The sequence below is a fragment of the Lissotriton vulgaris genome, chromosome 10, assembly GCF_964263255.1.
Source record: "Lissotriton vulgaris chromosome 10, aLisVul1.2, whole genome shotgun sequence".
Lineage (NCBI taxonomy): Eukaryota > Metazoa > Chordata > Amphibia > Caudata > Salamandridae > Lissotriton > Lissotriton vulgaris.
In genome coordinates, this window is record NC_141698.1 from 288059286 (window position 1) to 288078150 (window position 18865).

Genomic DNA, 18865 nt, shown 5'->3' on the forward strand with positions numbered 1-18865 from the left:
AAAATTAACGGAAATTACGCGACTATTGCTGTAAATCGCCCCTCGGTTTTATTGTTTACGACCAGAGAACCCTAGTCCGCCTGACCTGTCCCTACCAACGGGGAGGTTGTGAAATCCCACGATGCACTGCGCTCGGAATTTGAAACGAGAGCAAGTGCGCCGCGTGCATCGGAGAGTGGGGGCCTGGGTCTCGGATGCGCCGTGGGCTGCGCAGCAGTGGGAACGGGGGCTGCTGGGACCTGTAGTATTGGAGCCCCAGACAAGGGGGCGGCACCTCCGCTTCCTGAGGGCTGGACTACATTTCCCAGTGGTGCACTGTTGGTTATGGCAGGGCAGGTTCTGTAACAGAGGCCTGCACAGCTCTGCGTGTGCATAGCAAGCGAGGGAGAGGGGAGACTCGGAGATATTTAAAAAATAACGCAGCTCGTCCAGATGTGGCACGTCGCTGCAACGAGACATTTTTAACCCGGAAGGGCAGAGCTTTGCCCGACCCAGGGAAGCTAATGATTTTGTTTTGGTTTTTTTTTTGGTGGTGGTGGTGGTTCCTGTAGGATCCGAGCCCATTTCTCCCCCAGCTAGACTTCCTTAAGTTCGGGAAGGTTGCCCCCCTCCCAGCGTCACACCCCCTCCCTCAACCCTGAGCAGGGCCCAGCAAGTCTGCTTTGGGGACGCTGGTACCCCCTCATCCGAGGGGGGTTTTAAGGGGTGTTTATCTTTTTTTTCGCCACCCAGATGAGGCCGTTTTGAATTGGTACCCGAGTTTGGGGGGGACAGAAACCCGAAGCAGCGATGGCTGGAGGCGAGTCGGAGAAGGTAAGGAATTGGGGAGTCTGTATACCAACCCGGGCGTCTCTGACTTGTGAAAGTGAAGCGTTCGCTCCTGTTCTGCCTCTGTGCAGTTCCTTGTTTTCTATGCTATATCTGGGCCGCTTTTGTTGTTTGGGCAAGGAAGAGTGTTTCGTTTGAGTTTGTTTGATGTGTACTGAAAAGGCGTATTGTTATTTATTTTGCAAGATCTGTGTCAGACAGCAGTTGTTGAACTCTGCCAGATGCTTTGGTGGAGGCCCCCAGAGAGCTTTCTCGGCCAGAACTCTGGCCGTCAAAGTGACCCTCCTGACTTATCACATGCATGGTTTTCTTTAATATCTCTTTGTGAGTATTTTATGTGTGGAGCTATTAACAGTCAGTCGCTACTCTTACTGTCGTCTATGGCAGGCGGAGATAGTTCGATACGTGCGGCTTCGTGCAATGTACGTTTGGATCTCAGACTGTTGGATACCCCGAGTTGAAGCGAAACATCAATCTGCTGTTATTGCGATTATAGTTCAATGTTTTTATTGAGTTATTATTGACGTGATATGTCTTAAACTACCGAAAAACGAGAATGGATTATGGTTCGAACATTGAATGTGAAGTAGATTGTAAGCTCTTCGCCACCAGGGTGTACCTGAAGCCAATTTTTCAGTTTGTCATTATTGTATGTTCTAGCGAAACTCTGGGCGTTTTTGAGTTTCTTCAAGCCTTTAACAAGGTGTTTGTTTTTTTTTTCTTTCTGATTTACACTTGTTTTATATTTTGTAAAACGCACAATTTGAGAATTGTTTATTTGATGATTTTGAACATGTTCAGAAAAGTAAATAATTGCACTCCCCCCTCTATTGTATTTAATTTTCCAGCTAAATTTGACATTTGGTGAGAGTTTGACCTCCTTATTTTAAAGAAACCATTGCGTCTCTTATTTGTATTATTTAAATTGATATTTCAATCGAAGACATTGTTTATAATGTAGACCAGCTTTCGAATTCTTAAATTTGCAAACGTTTAGATAGTTTAAAAGGTAATGGTTTCCCTTCTTTAACCTGTTATACGGATTTATGCAGATTTGTTATGCATTCTAAAGACGGGTGGCTCGAGGCATGCTGTACCTTTTTCAAAGATAATACTTTGGGGTATGCCCCCTTTCATATGCGACAGTTTGTGAGTAGGATGCTTCTCATGACATGGCTCCAGTATCCATTTTTCCAGTCCTACTGAAACCATGCGTTGCTACGGCGATTTCCTTATAGTTATGGATTTGCAACATTTGCCACTTAATTAATCACCTGCTCCATAATCTACAGGTTTTATTAAAAAATCATTTCTGGCTCGCACGGATCAAAAGTTACAAAAACGTGGCAATGTGTGTTCCCACGCAGTGGAAGGCCCTTTCATAAATGCTGATTGGTCCTTTCAGTTGTTTATTGCTGTTTTTTGTTGGCACTTATGAGGTGATACATTTTCCCAGACAACGTTACCGTTTACAAAAATGACAAAACCATGAACTAATACTATCACAAAATATCCTGCATTACGCCTCACAATTTGCCTTTCGTAATTTATTTAACCCTGCTGCCACATAATTTGGTCCTCCCATGCCATATAATTCCAGTGGCCCTGCCGTTTTCAGAAATTGTCTAACAGCCCTTTGCGCACAAATCTAAATTTGGATTTTAGCTTAAATCATGTTATTGTTAAAGTTGATGCCAAGTGTATCTTCCAAATATTTTTAGGTCGAGCCTTTACCATTCCGCAGGAATGGGAAATGGGGAGAATTCAAGTCGGCTATTTTCTCGTCAAACCAAAGGGCTTTCAGCCCGCGGTTTTCATGCAGTGCCCGTCAACATGCACGCGCATCGCATGCAAGCCCAGCCCAGTCCTCCCCTCATTCACGCCCACCCACCAGGCTCTCCCGCCCCCATCAGGCTTCTCTCCCAATCCGCATGCAAGCCCAGCCCAGTCCTCCCCTCATTCACGCCCACCCACCAGGCTCTCCCGCCCCCATCAGGCTTCTCTCCTCTCCCAATCCGCATGCAAGCCCAGCCCAGTCCTCCTCTCATTCACGCCCACCCACCAGGCTCTCCAGCCCCCATCAGGCTTCTCTCCCAATCCGCATGCAAGCCCCTCCCACACCTCCCCTCTCTCTCCACGCAATCACAGGCATGCACTTCAGTTCCGCCTCCCCCTCCCACACCAGCACCTCCCCTCTCTCTCCACGCAATCACAGCCATGCACTTCAGTTCCGCCCTGAGAGCATGGTATGGCAACATTCGTCGTAGCAGAAGGGCAGTGACAGAGCCGGAGACCTCGCAGCTTGTGGCGGTCCGTCCCTGGTTCAATTTTTCCTCAGTCTTCCCCACTTTTTCTCTCTCGTGATGTCTGTTGTTTTCTTCGTCGTGCTCTCCTCCCTCCTTTTCTCCAATCATGTATTTGTTCTTCCGGTATCTCTCAGCCTCCCCGCGCGCCCTCCCTCCCTACCTCCAAACAGCAGGCTTCAGTCACAGAGGGCAGATCTCACTTTCTCACCCATGCACGTTCACAGAACATTCAATTATGGCTTTTTCCCCACAGCCTCACCCCCTCCCCCGCTCCTGATCATCGCAGACTCCCACCAACCCCCCCCCCCCCCCGTCATCCACATCCTCGCGTTGCAGCTCTCTCGTCCCGGGCTGCTCGCCCTCTCCTTCGGTCCTTGCAGACCCCCTTACTGTCCGCCACATCCCCTCATCCCGCCCACCACAGAACTCCGCCGTTTCTTCATGGACCCTTCAAAACACCAGATGCCATCGCACTATAACCCTAGGAAACTACCCAGCTCCCCCTCTAACTACCCAGACTCTGTGAGGAACAGAGACCACAGAGCCCCCACATTACGTTGAATTCGGACCGTTTACACCATGTTAATTGCACTCCCGCCCCCATCCGGCTTCCCTTCGGCCTCTCTCCAGGCCATGTTCCCTCCCCTGCCAGAGTCCACCCCGCCCCTAATTTATCTCTCACATCAAAGCCCCCAGGACCCCCTCCCCCGCTCCTGATCATCGCAGACTCCCACCAACCCCCCCCCCCCCCCCCCCGCATCCACATCCTCGCGTTGCAGCTCTCTCGTCCCGGGCTGCTCGCCCTCTCCTTCGGTCCTTGCAGACCCCCTTACTGTCCGCCACATCCCCTCATCCCGACCACCACACAACTCCGCCGTTTCTTCATGGACCCTTCAAAACACCAGATGCCATCGCACTATAACCCTAGGAAACTACCCAGCTCCCCCTCTAACTACCCAGACTCAGTCATAACCCTTCCCCTCAGCCCTCGCTCACCCCCGCAAGACCTCCAGCTCACGGCGCCCCCCCTGCAGACTCCTGCAGTATCTTAAAACCACAGCCATGCACTTCAGTTCCGCCCTGAGAGCATGGTATGGCAACATTCGTCGTAGCAGAAGGGCAGTGACAGAGCCGGAGACCTCGCAGCTTGTGGCGGTCCGTCCCTGGTTCAATTTTTCCTCAGTCTTCCCCACTTTTTCTCTCTCGTGATGTCTGTTGTTTTCTTCGTCGTGCTCTCCTCCCTCCTTTTCTCCAATCATGTATTTGTTCTTCCGGTATCTCTCAGCCTCCCCGCGCGCCCTCCCTCCCTACCTCCAAACAGCAGGCTTCAGTCACAGAGGGCAGATCTCACTTTCTCACCCATGCACGTTCACAGAACATTCAATTATGGCTTTTTCCCCACAGCCTCACCCCCTCCCCCGCTCCTGATCATCGCAGACTCCCACCAACCCCCCCCCCCCCGTCATCCACATCCTCGCGTTGCAGCTCTCTCGTCCCGGGCTGCTCGCCCTCTCCTTCGGTCCTTGCAGACCCCCTTACTGTCCGCCACATCCCCTCATCCCGCCCACCACAGAACTCCGCCGTTTCTTCATGGACCCTTCAAAACACCAGATGCCATCGCACTATAACCCTAGGAAACTACCCAGCTCCCCCTCTAACTACCCAGACTCTGTGAGGAACAGAGACCACAGAGCCCCCACATTACGTTGAATTCGGACCGTTTACACCATGTTAATTGCACTCCCGCCCCCATCCGGCTTCCCTTCGGCCTCTCTCCAGGCCATGTTCCCTCCCCTGCCAGAGTCCACCCCGCCCCTAATTTATCTCTCACATCAAAGCCCCCAGGACCCCCCTCCCCCGCTCCTGATCATCGCAGACTCCCACCAACCCCCCCCCCCCCCCCCCCCCCCCCGGCATCCACATCCTCGCGTTGCAGCTCTCTCGTCCCGGCCTGCTCGCCCTCTCCTCCGGTCCTTGCAGACCCCCTTACTGTCCGCCACATCCCCTCATCCCGACCACCACAGAACTCCGCCGTTTCTTCATGGACCCTTCAAAACACCAGATGCCATCGCACTATAACCCTAGGAAACTACCCAGCTCCCCCTCTAACTACCCAGACTCAGTCATAACCCTTCCCCTCAGCCCTCGCTCACCCCCGCAAGACCTCCAGCTCACGGCGCCCCCCCTGCAGACTCCTGCAGTATCTTAAAAGCCCCCTCCGCGCATCAAGGAACACTACGTTTCATTGCCAATACTACACCTGCCGTAGAGCCGATTCATTGTAAATAGAATGTTCCTCCCGCACTGGCGGTGCTCCTAATAACGATGCTATCTTATTTGACAAATCTTTAATAAAAACAGTTTTCTTCCCAATACACTAATATTTAGTGTAAATTTAGGTGGCCGGTGAGTCAGCCCAGATCGGCTGCCCTCCCCCCACCTGTGTGTCTCAGGGACACCACCACACTACTCAGGGACACCACCGCACCACTCAGGGACACCACCGCACCACTCGGGGACACCACCGCACCACTCGGGGACACCACCGCACCACTCGGGGACACCACCGCACCACTCGGGGACACCACCACACCACTCGGGGACACCACCACACCACTCGGGGACACCACCACACCACTCGGGGACACCACCACACCACTCGGGGACACCACCACACCACTCGGGGACACCACCACACCACTCGGGGACACCACCACATCACTCTGGGACACCACCACATCACTGATGTACACCACAAAATCAATCAGGGATACCACCACACCACTCAGGGACACCACCACACCACTCTGGGACACCACCTCATCACTCACGGACACCACCTCATCACTCACGGACACCACCTCATCACTCACGGACACCACCACATCACTTTAATACACCACCACATCACTGAGCACCATAACAGCATCACTCAGCACCACAACAGCACTGTCCTTGCTGGCTAACAACAAGCATTCCCATAGCCAATAGGACTCGCATTAGGAAAGTGTAAGCTATTGGCTTTGTAAATAGCAATGCCATTAATTTATATATTTTCAATGCAAACACATATTAAAAAATAATTGTCATTTACAATACCAATAGCTCGCACTTTCCTAATGCGAGACCTATTGGCAACGCCAGTGCTTGTTTTTAACAGTATTTATAGCAACAACAGCATAAGATTTTGCTTTTGGAGCATTCTTATAAAAAAGTAATCTAAATGGATCGGTTCCGCATGTTTAAGTGTGTGTCACTTCAGCAAACCCTCAAATGTCATTTTAGTATATAGCAATTATTGTGCAAATTTGACTTGAATAAATATGGACATGCTAGAACTGTTTCCAATAAGTATTTTTCCATTAGCCATCTTCCTGTTCTGTGTTTTCCTGGGTGAATGGGAGCCCGTTAGTTTTGTTTTACTGTAAATAATCTTTAAGCTTGCCGTTTAGCTGTAAACCAGCTAACTACTATAGCCCAGACTGAGTGGAGTTGAATAAAATCATGTGCTCTGCAGAAAATTAAATCACCATTGAGACAGTCCGCGATGGAGGAGTTGTAGGGCTTTAAATCTACCTCGGCCTCCCAGAATGGCTTCTCAATCGCCTGCAGGTGCCCCAAAATGCACATGCTAGAACAGTACTTATGCTTAAGCCCAGGATTCCCATATCCCCGCACCTCAAGGCACTACACAGGCTGCCAGTAAAAAAGAGGATAAGGTTTAAGACGCTGGTGTTATTTTTCAAAGCTCTGCAAGGCGGTGGCGCGGGTTATCTCAGAAGTAGAGTTTCCATATAAGCGCCATTGAGAACTTTGAGGTCATCCTCAGTGGGCCTTGCCTCCATGCCTAGAATATACAGCGCCCAGTCAGGAGGTAGTTCTTTTAGGTTTTTGGGAACCCAATCCTGGAATCTACCTCCGCTGTCCCTCCGAACTCTGACGGACCTCGCGTTTTTCAAGAAGCTGCTCAAAACCTGGTTATTCCGCAACTGACTCATTCACTTTAAGATGCTGCTTAAAACCTGTTTTTCTCTGCAGCTAGGTGTGTTCGCAGGATAGATGGGGGCCATTAGCGCCAGGACATTCTTTTGAGTAGCTGTGCGCTTTATAAATGATCTAATTCGTTTAAAAATGCAGGTAGATCTTAAATGTAGAAACAGAATAGAATGGGCACAAATGCAACTTAGCTTTAATCCATTTGGTTTTTTGTCTGTTTATATGGGTACTTGCACCTAGCCTTGTCTGACAGTGGCTTTTACATTAACCCCTTAAGTGCTGATGACGGAACCGCTCCGTCATCAGCTGCGGTGGCGCTGTGCTGATGACCGAGCGGTTCCGTCATGGCCTGCCCGCCGCTCATGCGCGGCGCGAATTCCGCGCCTGCGCTGAGCGTTCTATTGAGCGGGCGGGGCCATGACGGAACCGCTCCGTCATAAGCACAGCGCAACCGACGCTGGTGACGGAGCAGTTCCGTCACCAGCATGCGCCCGCCGCTCTTCAGCCCGCCCCCTTAGCACTGTGGTGGAATAGCCGCCACAGTGAAGGGGTTAATAAACTTATTCTTACCCATATGTCAGTCTTTGGATTTCTGTTAGCCTCCTTATTAATGCAGGACAGATGCCCAGTTAAACAGCCGAGCAATAAAGGATAACAAACTTTTGAGAGCAACCTCTCCATTGCATATATGTTATGTTAATCAATTTATAGAGCGCTCGTATACCCTGAGGTGTGTTGGCGATAGCAAACGGCTTGAGCACAACTGGATGAAGCCCTAGTTAAAGGTTACTTATTAAAAAGCCATGTTTTCTGCTCCTTTCTGAAGGCAGGCAAGGAAGTAGCAGTCCTGATATGAGGTGGGAGCAGATTCCAAGTCTTGGTGGCTCTGGTGACAAAACTGCTTCATCCCCATTTCCTTCCCTTGAATCTAGAGACCACAGCTTTCTTTGTCCCCATAGATTTCTAGTGAGTTCATACAATGTGAACGCTTATCCCGGGAATACAGGGCTGATATCATGCTAAGCCTTCTAAGCTACACTGAGTGCCTTGAATGTTATGCGTTTCCTAACTGTCAGCCGCTGAAGCCCTCTGATAGTTTGTTTGCCTGAAATCTGGGAATTCCCAGGAGCAACCTGGCCACCTCAATTTGCAGGGTTTGCAGTTTGTTGAGATACTATTCTTGCAAGTTTATGAACAACCCATTGCAGTAGTCCATTTTTTCCCTCAACATCAGGGTTGTGATTATGGTTTTCTCGATATCTGAGGGAATGAAAGCGAGAATTTTCCTGATCATCCTCAAGGTGTTGAATGAGGAGGAGACCACTGAATTGGTTTGATTACCAAAAATCAGACTGGCATTGATCACGACTCCTATGTTCTTAGCTTTTTTAACTGGGTTTGGGAGTCCTCCCATCTCCAGTGGCCAGCTGGATGGGGCCAAAATTGGGAATTATTTCCAAAAAGAATCATCTCAGTCTTTCCTAAGTTTAGCTTTAGGCAATGATTGGTCATCCAGTCACTGATGGCCCGCATGCAATCTTGGAACTAAGGACAAATTATGTGTACATTGTTGAATGCGGACAACACAATGTTCGTGTTGCAGAGGTGTGGAATTTAATAAAATATCTACTAGTCCACGGGGCATATTGCTTCATAAATCTACTTACCCTGTAACAAAATCCACTTGTCCCATTTGGTGCAATGTATAGAGGCGACCAATTATGGTAGCAATCTCATTATATAAGACCTCTGATATAGCCTCTTTGATTATGTCATGGCTCATACCATAGTAATGTTTGAATACTTATGTTGCCACGTTTCTGCAGATCTACATACTGTGGCTGAAGGTAGTGTTAAGCAACAGTTCCAGGGTTAGAATGCCCTTTTGAGTATGTGCAAACCTACTAACTTACATGGTATAAGGGTTTTCAATAACTTTTCTCTAATCTTTTCCAATACTGAGACATATTGGAGTTTTTCTCCTGACAAAGGCAGACGTAAACCTTTTCCAGAGCTTGGGATAAAGTGGTTGAAGGGAAAGTGAACTTGCAAACACTCAGATTTACGCATGAGCAAATCTACGCACGCAAATTTGCTCATGCTAAAATGCAGTTCACAAATATCTTCTAGGAGTACTATTTCGTGTCCTACTTCTGTAAATTCTTGGGAATTCACGAAAGCCATATAGCTGCACTTAATGCAAATACATATACAATGGGTGCACTTTTGAGACTTTAATAATTGGGCCCTAATTTGGTCTGGCGTTAATCAAGACCTTTTGTGTATATTTAAATTGTGTCTCTCTCTTTCGGCTGGCTTCACTGTGAATGCCAGCATTCTGCACTTTCACAAGGAGTATATTGGCACACAAAGTAGCTTTGTTCTGTGCCAGTAATGTGCTTTTTTGAGACCAAAAACAACTTTTCTTGCTTTTGCCAATGTTTGTTATAATGGTGAGGACCCGGCAGCTCCCACACCAATAAGGTTTTACAAAAACCATGCCAAAACAAGTCACACATTGACAAAACTAAAAAAGCGGACCACCAATTTCGGACCTACTGGCTTTGCCAATGCTTGTTTCCCATAATCCTATTGAAACTGGTAACACTGATTTTCCATTATGAATATTTTTGGGAAATACTAGCATGCATCAACACGTTACTAAATGATGCTGCAAAGAAATGGAACTGGAAATTTTTCCGGAGTTTAGCGAAACGTTTGTTATTCCTGCTTTCATTTTTTTATGAACATTTTATTTTGAAAGCAGAGAATCGTCAATCATGCTTTCAAACTTCTGCAAATATTTGCATCAAATCAGAGCATTATACATAGCTTCATATTGCTAAACTTTGAAAACGTGTATACACATTTTAATACTGGAACCACTGTCAGTAGTTCAGTCAGAGCTTACAACATTAACTTAGAGAGCTCACCCTATTAATAAAGACTTTCAATCAATGAACCATCAATACAAGTTTGAACATCATTAACATATGGACACAAATATTACCTTAACTGCAGGCAGTGCTCTTGCCTGATCCATAATGTGGTACTGCAAATTGGCAGCCAAAGGGTTTGTGCTGCTGGGCGTTGGGCCTACTTGTCCTAAGAACACAGTACACATGAAAACTTGTTGCCTTTGACTCTAAACAATGGACCTTGTCAGCATAGGAGGTAAGGGAAAATCCAGTGTAGCACTAATTGAGGACCCTTGCGAGACCCCACATGGACGAGAAAAAGGTTTAGAGGTGTATGCGTCCTGGGCTACAGTTTGCTGTCTTCTTTGCTCCGAGCTCAGAAGGGCAAGTGCCTTCTTTAAAAAAAAAAATATATATATATATATATATATATATATACATGTGTATATATATTCACTGGCTTTGATCTACAAGCTCACTATTTATAGTCCTTTCACTATGTCTAATTGCTTTACAAAATATCAGTTGCAGTAAACCAGTGATGTCACACATGTTGCCTTATAACACGTAGTAAAACTGCATGATCATTGCGATGAACATAGTAAAAATACTGCCTTGTCTTCTCACTGTATATAATGCACCTTCTCACCACTATAAGCGCTATGTGATCAAGGCCACATGTCTGGTGGCCGAAACGCATCATTTGGACAACTGATGCTGTGAATAAACATCCATAAGCACTAAGCCTTGCCTACTGAGTCTGTTTCCTGGTTCTGCGCCGCTGCCCTGGATGGTTGCACTGCTGGGATTTTGGTGTTATATATATTTCTTTTAACACCTATCGCCTCAAGACTGTTCATCAAGACCATGTGGTCGAAGGTATCAAAGGCTTCCGACAGTTCAATGAGAATAAGTTCTGCGGTACCTCCCTGATCCAAGGTGGCCATATTTCGTAAGTAGTCTTTATTGGGGCAGTTTTAGCGCTGTATCCAGGTCTGACTCCAAACTACGTTGGGTCTTGAAGTTGTGTGTTTTTTTTTTTTTTTGACATTTATATAGCCGAATTAGACCTGAGATGGTATCCGAGCGCTTTACATGAGCACTAGTTGTGTTACAGGTGGACACATTCTGTCCTGAATGACAAGTTGTTCTCATTGCTCTCCAGACTGAAGCTCTGCCCTTGATACGTCCGACCATTTCTTCTTATTGGCTGCATGTTTGTTTTAATTAGATTTATAGAGACAGTTTTGTAGTGTTAACTGCACATCAAATGTACAATCTCAAGAATGGCTTAATATACAGCCACCTCTCTGGGGAAAAAAAGCATTTCTGCATTTTAAATTACTTTGGTTCCCCCTGCATCGCGCTTAAAAGAGGCAATCATTTATAAGATGGAGTTGGAGCCAATTGGAACCAAATAAAGAATTTCTTAAAGCCTTCAACCAGTTCTCCAGCCATCTGTGGAATGGGTCTTAATGTCCACTTAGTGCAACTGCAGACGAAGGAGCCCTGATGTTTCACAACCTGTTGGTGAACTCCCTAGCTCTTTAGAAAGTCCCGCTTGTAGTTTAGGTGTGTAACTACATTGATGTTTCCTTCACTGGTCACTCTATTTTAGGCCGGGTACCATAGGGAGGCCTCGCAATTCATAACAAGCTTTGATACTCTGAAGCGCCCTTCTTTTTCCCGTTAAATAACTTTTGGTTGAGGAACATCAACCGTTTTCTTTTTCCAAGTTCTAGTGCTGTTTTAGATGCCCTTCCCGTGATCTTCTCTCCTGAATTTCCCAGTTCAGTCAACAATTCAGCCTGTGATGTTTGCTTCCCAGAACCTTGTGTTGAGAAACTCAGTACCTTTATGAATGTCAAGAGCTACCTGACTGTTTCTCCCTAATTCTTTATCCTGAAAGACTGAAGAATCCTCACCCTTCACTGACTTTGAGTCGGAGGACACCCGAGACCCTACATTTAGCATCTCTTGTGGAATCTGGGGGTTATTGCATAGCTTATAATGGTAGAATGAGGTTGTAGACCGTTTTTGTTGTCTTTAGTTCGTGATTCCAGTATCTCTACCCTCTGATTCATAAAACATTTCATGTAACTGGTCCTCGTTTGTGTATAATTCCTCTAAAGTACTGTCTGTAGACATCATTTTCCAATCTGTTTCCCCTTTAAAATAATTTTGAAGGCCCAATAATAGTGACCACCCTTGTGGCAACCAAACACAGAAGTCAAATCGCGGTTCATAGGTAAAATTGAGATCATTTAAGGGCACTGATACAGTGGAATGCTATAGCTAAATACCCCCCCTCTCCTTTCTTATGGAAATGAATGTTACGATTTCTTTCATTTGAAATCCGGACTCAATTCTTCATATTCATGAATCGGGTGGTGTCGGCATGTTCTATTTTTACATTGCAATAAAGGGTAAAAGTTACGCACTCAGCTGTTAATAGTTTGAGCTAGTTTGTGGTGTGCACCAGAGATATCACTCCCCGACAAAGGTGTGGTAATCAAGAACAGTCTGCGACACTGGAGGTAAGTGCCGTCTCCCTGAGCACAACCAATTGGAACGTAAAAACGTTCTAAAGGATTATAGGTCCAATAAAATTCAACAAATCATAATTTCGATCGTAGTTTTGATTTATTCCATGTTTTATCCACAGGAAACCATTTCACAGATTGCTGGTTTAATAACCTTTAACTTTCCCAAAGAATATGCATAAGAATCATTGAAGATTAACCCAATGCATTTCGGACTGGTGAAGTCCTTCATCAGGGGCAGTCTGAAAATAATGTAAACAAGAAAATTGATTAGACCTATAATTCTTTAGAACGTTTTTACGTTCCAATTGGTTGTGCTCAGGGAGACGGCACTTACCTCCAGTGTCGCAGACTGTTCTATTTTTACATTGTACATTTAAAACAGGGAACAGAAACGTACTGCTCCGCATTGGCCACAAGAGGGCAGTGACAGCACACGAGCCTCTTCAACCGGAGCTTGCGTCCTCTGAAAAATTGAACAGTAGCAGACCTATCTACTTCAAGGTGACTTCCTGCTTTACGTTTCATGTGCTTGTTTTTGTCGGTGCGCCTGTTGTCTCGGTTGGTAGTTGCCCAGTACTCCACACGGCTCATGCGTCGAACTCTCCTTCAGCTTCCGTTTAAATCCTAGAAATCGATTCCGGATTTCGATCACATACTGTGTTGATGCATGTCTTAAATGTGCATCGCTCCAGAGCCATGCGTTTATCTCATTTTAACGGTTTACCTCAGAATCGACGCAAATATAAGCAGTTGTCACCCAAAAGTATATATATTTTTCAACAATAAAATATGTCAATAGTAGGTGCCAAGTGTAACATGATTTGATAAGGTCTTAAACAATCACAGACCTCTTATTCTGCTATGATTTGTGTGGGTTTTTATTTTGTTGTTCGGAGCGATGCAGTTAAAATTCTTTGCAATTAATGAAGTTGGGCAGGAGGCTAATTCCTATAAGCTTAATGCCAACCCGCCCACTGCTGTTGGGTTCAGATGAAGGTAACATTGGCCAATAATATTTCGAAAAGTAAAAGTGGAAACACAGACTATATTATAATCTTGTTTATTGGATTGATGTATTTAGCGGATACCAGCTGACACCTGTGGGCAGATTCCTCAAGCTGCCATGGAATATAGTCGTTATTAAAATAACAAAGTCACTTACATACAATTGTAAAATATACTAGCTGCACTGAACAATCCTGTGCGATCGCTGAATGGTGCTTGTGAGTTTGATTGTGTGTGAGAACGGAGGGCCATGAAACCATGTTGCAAAGGAGAGGAGGATGAGGGAGGGAGGGAGGGATGCAGACAGGACGGGCGATTACCAGCTAGAGTGTTTCAGTTTCATCAACTTTTATTCGATTATAAAATTGCATAATCATAAAAAGTACAGTTTTATGGAAAACATAAATTAATACAATGGGAGAGAATCATTTGCATTAGGACACACGTAATGTTAAAAAACGATTTTACGACGAGTTGTTCTTACAGTTTTTAAAAAGGTCGCTATCGATTTTGCTTCATATGGGGTTTTCGGTGATTGGAGGTAGGCGAGTGCTGGATGTGTGTGTCTGATTTCACTTAGACGGAGGAGGGGCAGAATCCACTTTTTCCTTGCCGGTCTGTAGTATTTACAAAACAAGGTGACATGTATCGTTGATTGTTTGGAGACCCCATCACAGGGGCAACATATCAGGTTTCGAGACCAGTTATTCAATTCAGGAAATGAGACCATGCGGAAGAAAAGGTCAAACCGTAATCTTGTCAGTAAGAACTTTTCATAGTTCGAAAGAAAGAACGACAAGTAGGGCTGTATCCCTTTCTCTATCTGCAGTATGCGGATTTTTTCGTTTTGTGTTTTAACAATCTCGGCTTGGTTACGAAGTTCTCTTAGGTGGCCCATGCATAGTTCTTTCAGCTGTTTCTTTGAGATATCTTCTATTGATGGTGGTTCTGGAAAATATTGCTCACGATCTAGGTCTTGGAAGAATTTGTGGACGTAATTGAGCCATGGTATTTTTCTCCAGTGTGCTAGGCCAAGGCATTCAGTAATGAGGGAACGTGTTATGTGGCTTTCGGGGTTACACCATATACGGTGCCAGAGTATGAGAGGCTGGCATCGTATAGTGTCTGTCACATGTTCCATACCCAGCTCCCGATGTGAGGCTAAAATCGGCGAGCTTTGAGGTAGAGCTAAAATATATTTAATGAATGCGTTCTCCGTAACCTGGAGTTGGTCGATGCATCCGTGGCCCCAGATACCTGCTCCATATGTGGCCACACTGTGGCATTTTGCATAATATATCGTAAGCAGTTCCGCTGGGGCTGGTTTACCTAGTTTCCTGGAGAAAGCTTTTAATGCTGATACTGCTCGGCGAAAGTTGAGGTTTCTGGCTTCGATTGCCTTGTGCCAGGTCATTGTGTCTTCCACTAATATGCCCAGATAAGGGTATACCGATGTTTTTTCCAGTCTGTTGTTATTAATGAATATGGATTTTGAGACTCCCCGTTTTGATCCGATGGTCATTGTGTAAGTTTTTTTGATATTTACTTTTAGGCCCAGGGAGTCCATGAATGACACGTATTTGTTCAACTGTCGCTGGAGTTGATTAGATGTCCGGGCCAGGATGACCGAGTCGTCGGCATACAGGAGGATGGGTATCGGGCGGCGTGCCATCTGTGGGAGGTCCTGGCTCCCTTCCAGCATGGCCTGTTCAAGCCCGTTGGTGTATAGGTTGAACAGGAAGGGAGCCAGCACACACCCCTGCCTTACTCCTCGAGATATTTTGAAGGGGCGTGATAGTTCGCCGCCGATGCCATAACTAACTCGGCCTTCCGCGTTGGTATAAAGTTCCCTCAGGAAAGCTAGTATGGGTGGGTCCACTCCGAGATTTGTCATGATCTGCCACAGCTTTGCGTGCTGAACACAGTCGAATGCCGCGCTCAGGTCTACATAGACCATGTAGATTTTGCCTCCTTTTGCGCGTGCAGATTTCCCAGCCAGGAGGATCAGGTTTAGGGCCTGTTCCACCGTCCCAAGCCCCTTCTGGAAACCGTATTGCAGGTCTGTGATGATATTGTTCTCCCGGGCCCAAGATTGTAGTCGGTCCAGGAGTAGTCGACCTGCAATCTTGCCCGTGGAGTCCAGAAGGGAGATCGGTCGGTAGCACGCGGGGTCGTTGCGGTCCCCTTTCTTGAATATTGGCAACAGGGTAGATGTTGACCATGATGGGAGGAGTCCGATTTCAGTGACTGCAGTCATTACCCGAGTGATTATTAGTGACCAATAATCACTGTTGTGTAAAAACAGGTCCATAGGTACCCCATCTGGGCCAGGAGCCTTGCCGGTTTTTGAAGCTTTGATGGCCTTTCTAACCTCGTTGAGAGTGAAACGTAGGTTAATGGGGTGAAAGTTGTTCCTTGCTTGTTCCTGGTCTTTTGTTTGAGGGTGGTCCGTTGTTAAGCCAAAGATTTTAGTGAAATGGTGGACCCAATCATTCTCGGTTATTGCCACATCTAAATGATGTGGGTCTGTGATGTTATCCAGAAAGGGTGATCTTATAACCTGCCAGAATGCGGTACTGTCTTTTCTTAGTGCGCTCTCATGTAGTTGGCGCCATAGGTCTTGCTTTATCTGTTGCTTACGATGTTTCCGGGCGTTATTGTACAATTTCCTCCGGTGTGAGATTGTTTGGGCATCTCTAGGTTTCTGTCGAAGGGCTTCTTTGAGGGAGGTTAGGGCCTTTCGGCAATCGGTGTCGAACCATCTCGTCGTGGGATGTTTTGGTTTGTTTGCTGTGTTTTTGAATAGCTCTTCACTTATTACTCTTTGGATGTTATTAAAGGAGATGATGATTGATTCAGGGGGTGCCTCTGCGGACAGACAGTCCATTAACCATAAGTGTGTTTTTTTCAAGTATCTTTTGTGTTGTCTCTTCAGGGTCGATCTTTGACCATTTAATAGCGTAGCCATTTTTCTTCTTTATGGCCAGCGATTGTTGGTCAAGGGGGCTGGCTTTTATTGAAGACGATAAACATGTTTTTCTTATAAGGAGTTCCACACTGAGGGGGTAGTGGTCACTAATTGGACAGGACCCTACTTCATAGTTTTTTAGTAGTCCTTTACAGGTGTTTGAGGCTAGGATATAGTCAATGGTTGTCATGCAGCCTCGCCCGTGAAAAGTGGGTAGAAATTCCTGTACCGGGTAAACCAGTTCGTTGACAAAATCTAGGTCCAAGGTGAAAAGGATTTCGTTCAGCTTATTCCCACCCGGGGTATGTTCAAAATGAGGGATAGGGTTTCCAAGTTCGTTTAGTAGTCCACAGGTCCCGTATTTGTAATTTGGACATAATGTTTGGTTGAAATCACCTCCCAGATGTAGTTGAGTGTTGTGTTATGGTTAGCGTTTTGCAATGAGAATATGTTTGCCACCATTTCGTCTAAGTGTGAGCAGCGATCCGGAGTACCAGTGCTGTTATAATAGTTTATGAGTATAGATAGATTTCTCGTTGATGCCGCCTGGTGCGTAATTTGAATGATTTGGAAGGTGGATGTTTCATATAGTAGTTTCACTGCGAGTGGAACAGTGTTAGAGAAATAAATCATAAGTCCGCCTTTTGGTCTTCCCATTGTACTAGGTGTTGCTTTGGTGAAGAATGTCTTGTAACCCACTAGATGGAGAGGGGTTATACGCCAGGTCTCTTGTAGACACAAAATTTGTTTGCTCCTTGCTGTGTTCAGCCATAAAGGACATGTTATTTTTGCGGTTAGGCCTGCGACGTTCCAATAGGCAATACCTATGCTCATGGCCTCTTTTTCTTTCATGTTAACAGGTGTTGTCAAGCTGTTAATATTGACTGAATTGGCTGTATTTTGCTGGGTGTTTAGTCCCTGGCTGGTATCTGCTCCTGCTGAGGAGGTACCAGTCAGGAGGTTACTTGGGTATGTCGGCGGTTTCTCAAGTATGTGGGGGGACTTTGGGGATGCTATATGCTGTTTATCAGATGCAAGGTGTTGTGTTGAATCGGCTTTGTGGTAGCTGGATTTAACCAGGAATGGTCAGTCGACCATTTCGAGGCAATCGAAGCGATTTTGGGTTGGGAAGCCCTGCCATCCTTCATATGTTTGGTAGGGTCTGTCCTGCCAGTAAGGTGTTTGACGTTCTATGTACCTTTCTCTCAGTCCGCCCCTAGCTATGTAATCATGTGGGTATTCCATCTGATTCCATGGTACTTGGTACCATGGGTCCTGGTTTCGCGAGTCTTTGGGATGATGTTGCCATGCCCAAGGTGGCGGGTTACGATGTTTCGCTGGGGGGTAGAAGAAGGAAAGGTGTCGGGCGTCTATTCCCCCTTTCTTATCGAGTTGAGGCCAAGCACAAATGTGATCTACGGTTGAGGGATCTCTACATGTTACGATGATACAGTCACCACGTATTGTTTTTTTCGTTTTGCCTATCCAGGCTACCCTTCGGGCTGCGGTGATCCCTCCCGAAAGATGGGACTCAAGGGGTCTATTGATGCTTAGCCACTGCATGGCCTTGTTTTTAAGTGACCATGCAGTTTCTGGTGTATCATCTGTTAGCTCGGGTACTCCTGTTAGAATTATTGTGAAGGGAGTAGCTTCCGGGGGCAGGTGGGCAGGACGTCTAACTGTGGGGGGGGGTTTTTAGGTGTGTTTTTAGGTGTTTTTTGAGGGGGCAGAGGTTTCGATGATTGAGGTTCGGACTTGTTTTCTGGGCGGTTTCTGCTAGGATCTATATTGAAATCTATGTTTGTTACTGAACATGGGTTGCCTACCGTAACTTCTGTGGTTACAGTTTTCTGTACTGTTTTGGGTGGTAGTTTCTCCTTCTGTGGATGGAGCGTGTTTGCTGTAGATTTAGTTGTTATACTCGTTTGTTTTGAATTTTTCTGTGCTAAAGTTGTTGGGTTTGGGTGGTTAGCTGTTTTCTGCGTATGTACTTGGTTTTGTTTTTTGGGGGGGTGCGAGATGTTACGCTGCCCCTTTATGTCTATCCGGGTGTTTGAATCTAGGAGGGTGGCCGAGATTATCGTTAATTGGGCTTCGAGGTTTCTAATACTTAACTGAATAGGCTTTAGATATTGGTATAGTAAGTCTTTAGTTGTAGTAAGAACTTGCGAAGTGATTCTGCAGGTCTTACATTGGTTTGTAATGTTATCGTTAGAGATTGCCTTGTGTGGAAGGGTTGATTCAGGAATATGTAGTATGCTATTGGTCGTTGAGGAGGAGTTTGAGTGAATTATTGCG

At 46.1% G+C, this 18865-nt stretch overlaps 1 protein-coding gene across 2 annotated transcripts in view; it reads left to right on the top strand.

Moving 5' to 3' along the window:
• The first annotated feature begins 299 nt into the window (after window positions 1–299).
• Window positions 300–18865, top strand: part of LOC147685146 (uncharacterized) — a 693800-nt gene continuing 675234 nt past the window's right edge. The window contains exon 1 of one of the 2 annotated variants that reach the window (XM_086941067.1): window positions 300–813. In XM_086941067.1, the coding sequence (XP_086797193.1) occupies window positions 790–813 (24 nt within the window). In that variant the 5' untranslated portion in view covers window positions 300–789. The remainder of the gene's footprint in view (window positions 814–18865) is intronic. The other variant, XM_086941068.1, reaches the window with a different exon arrangement.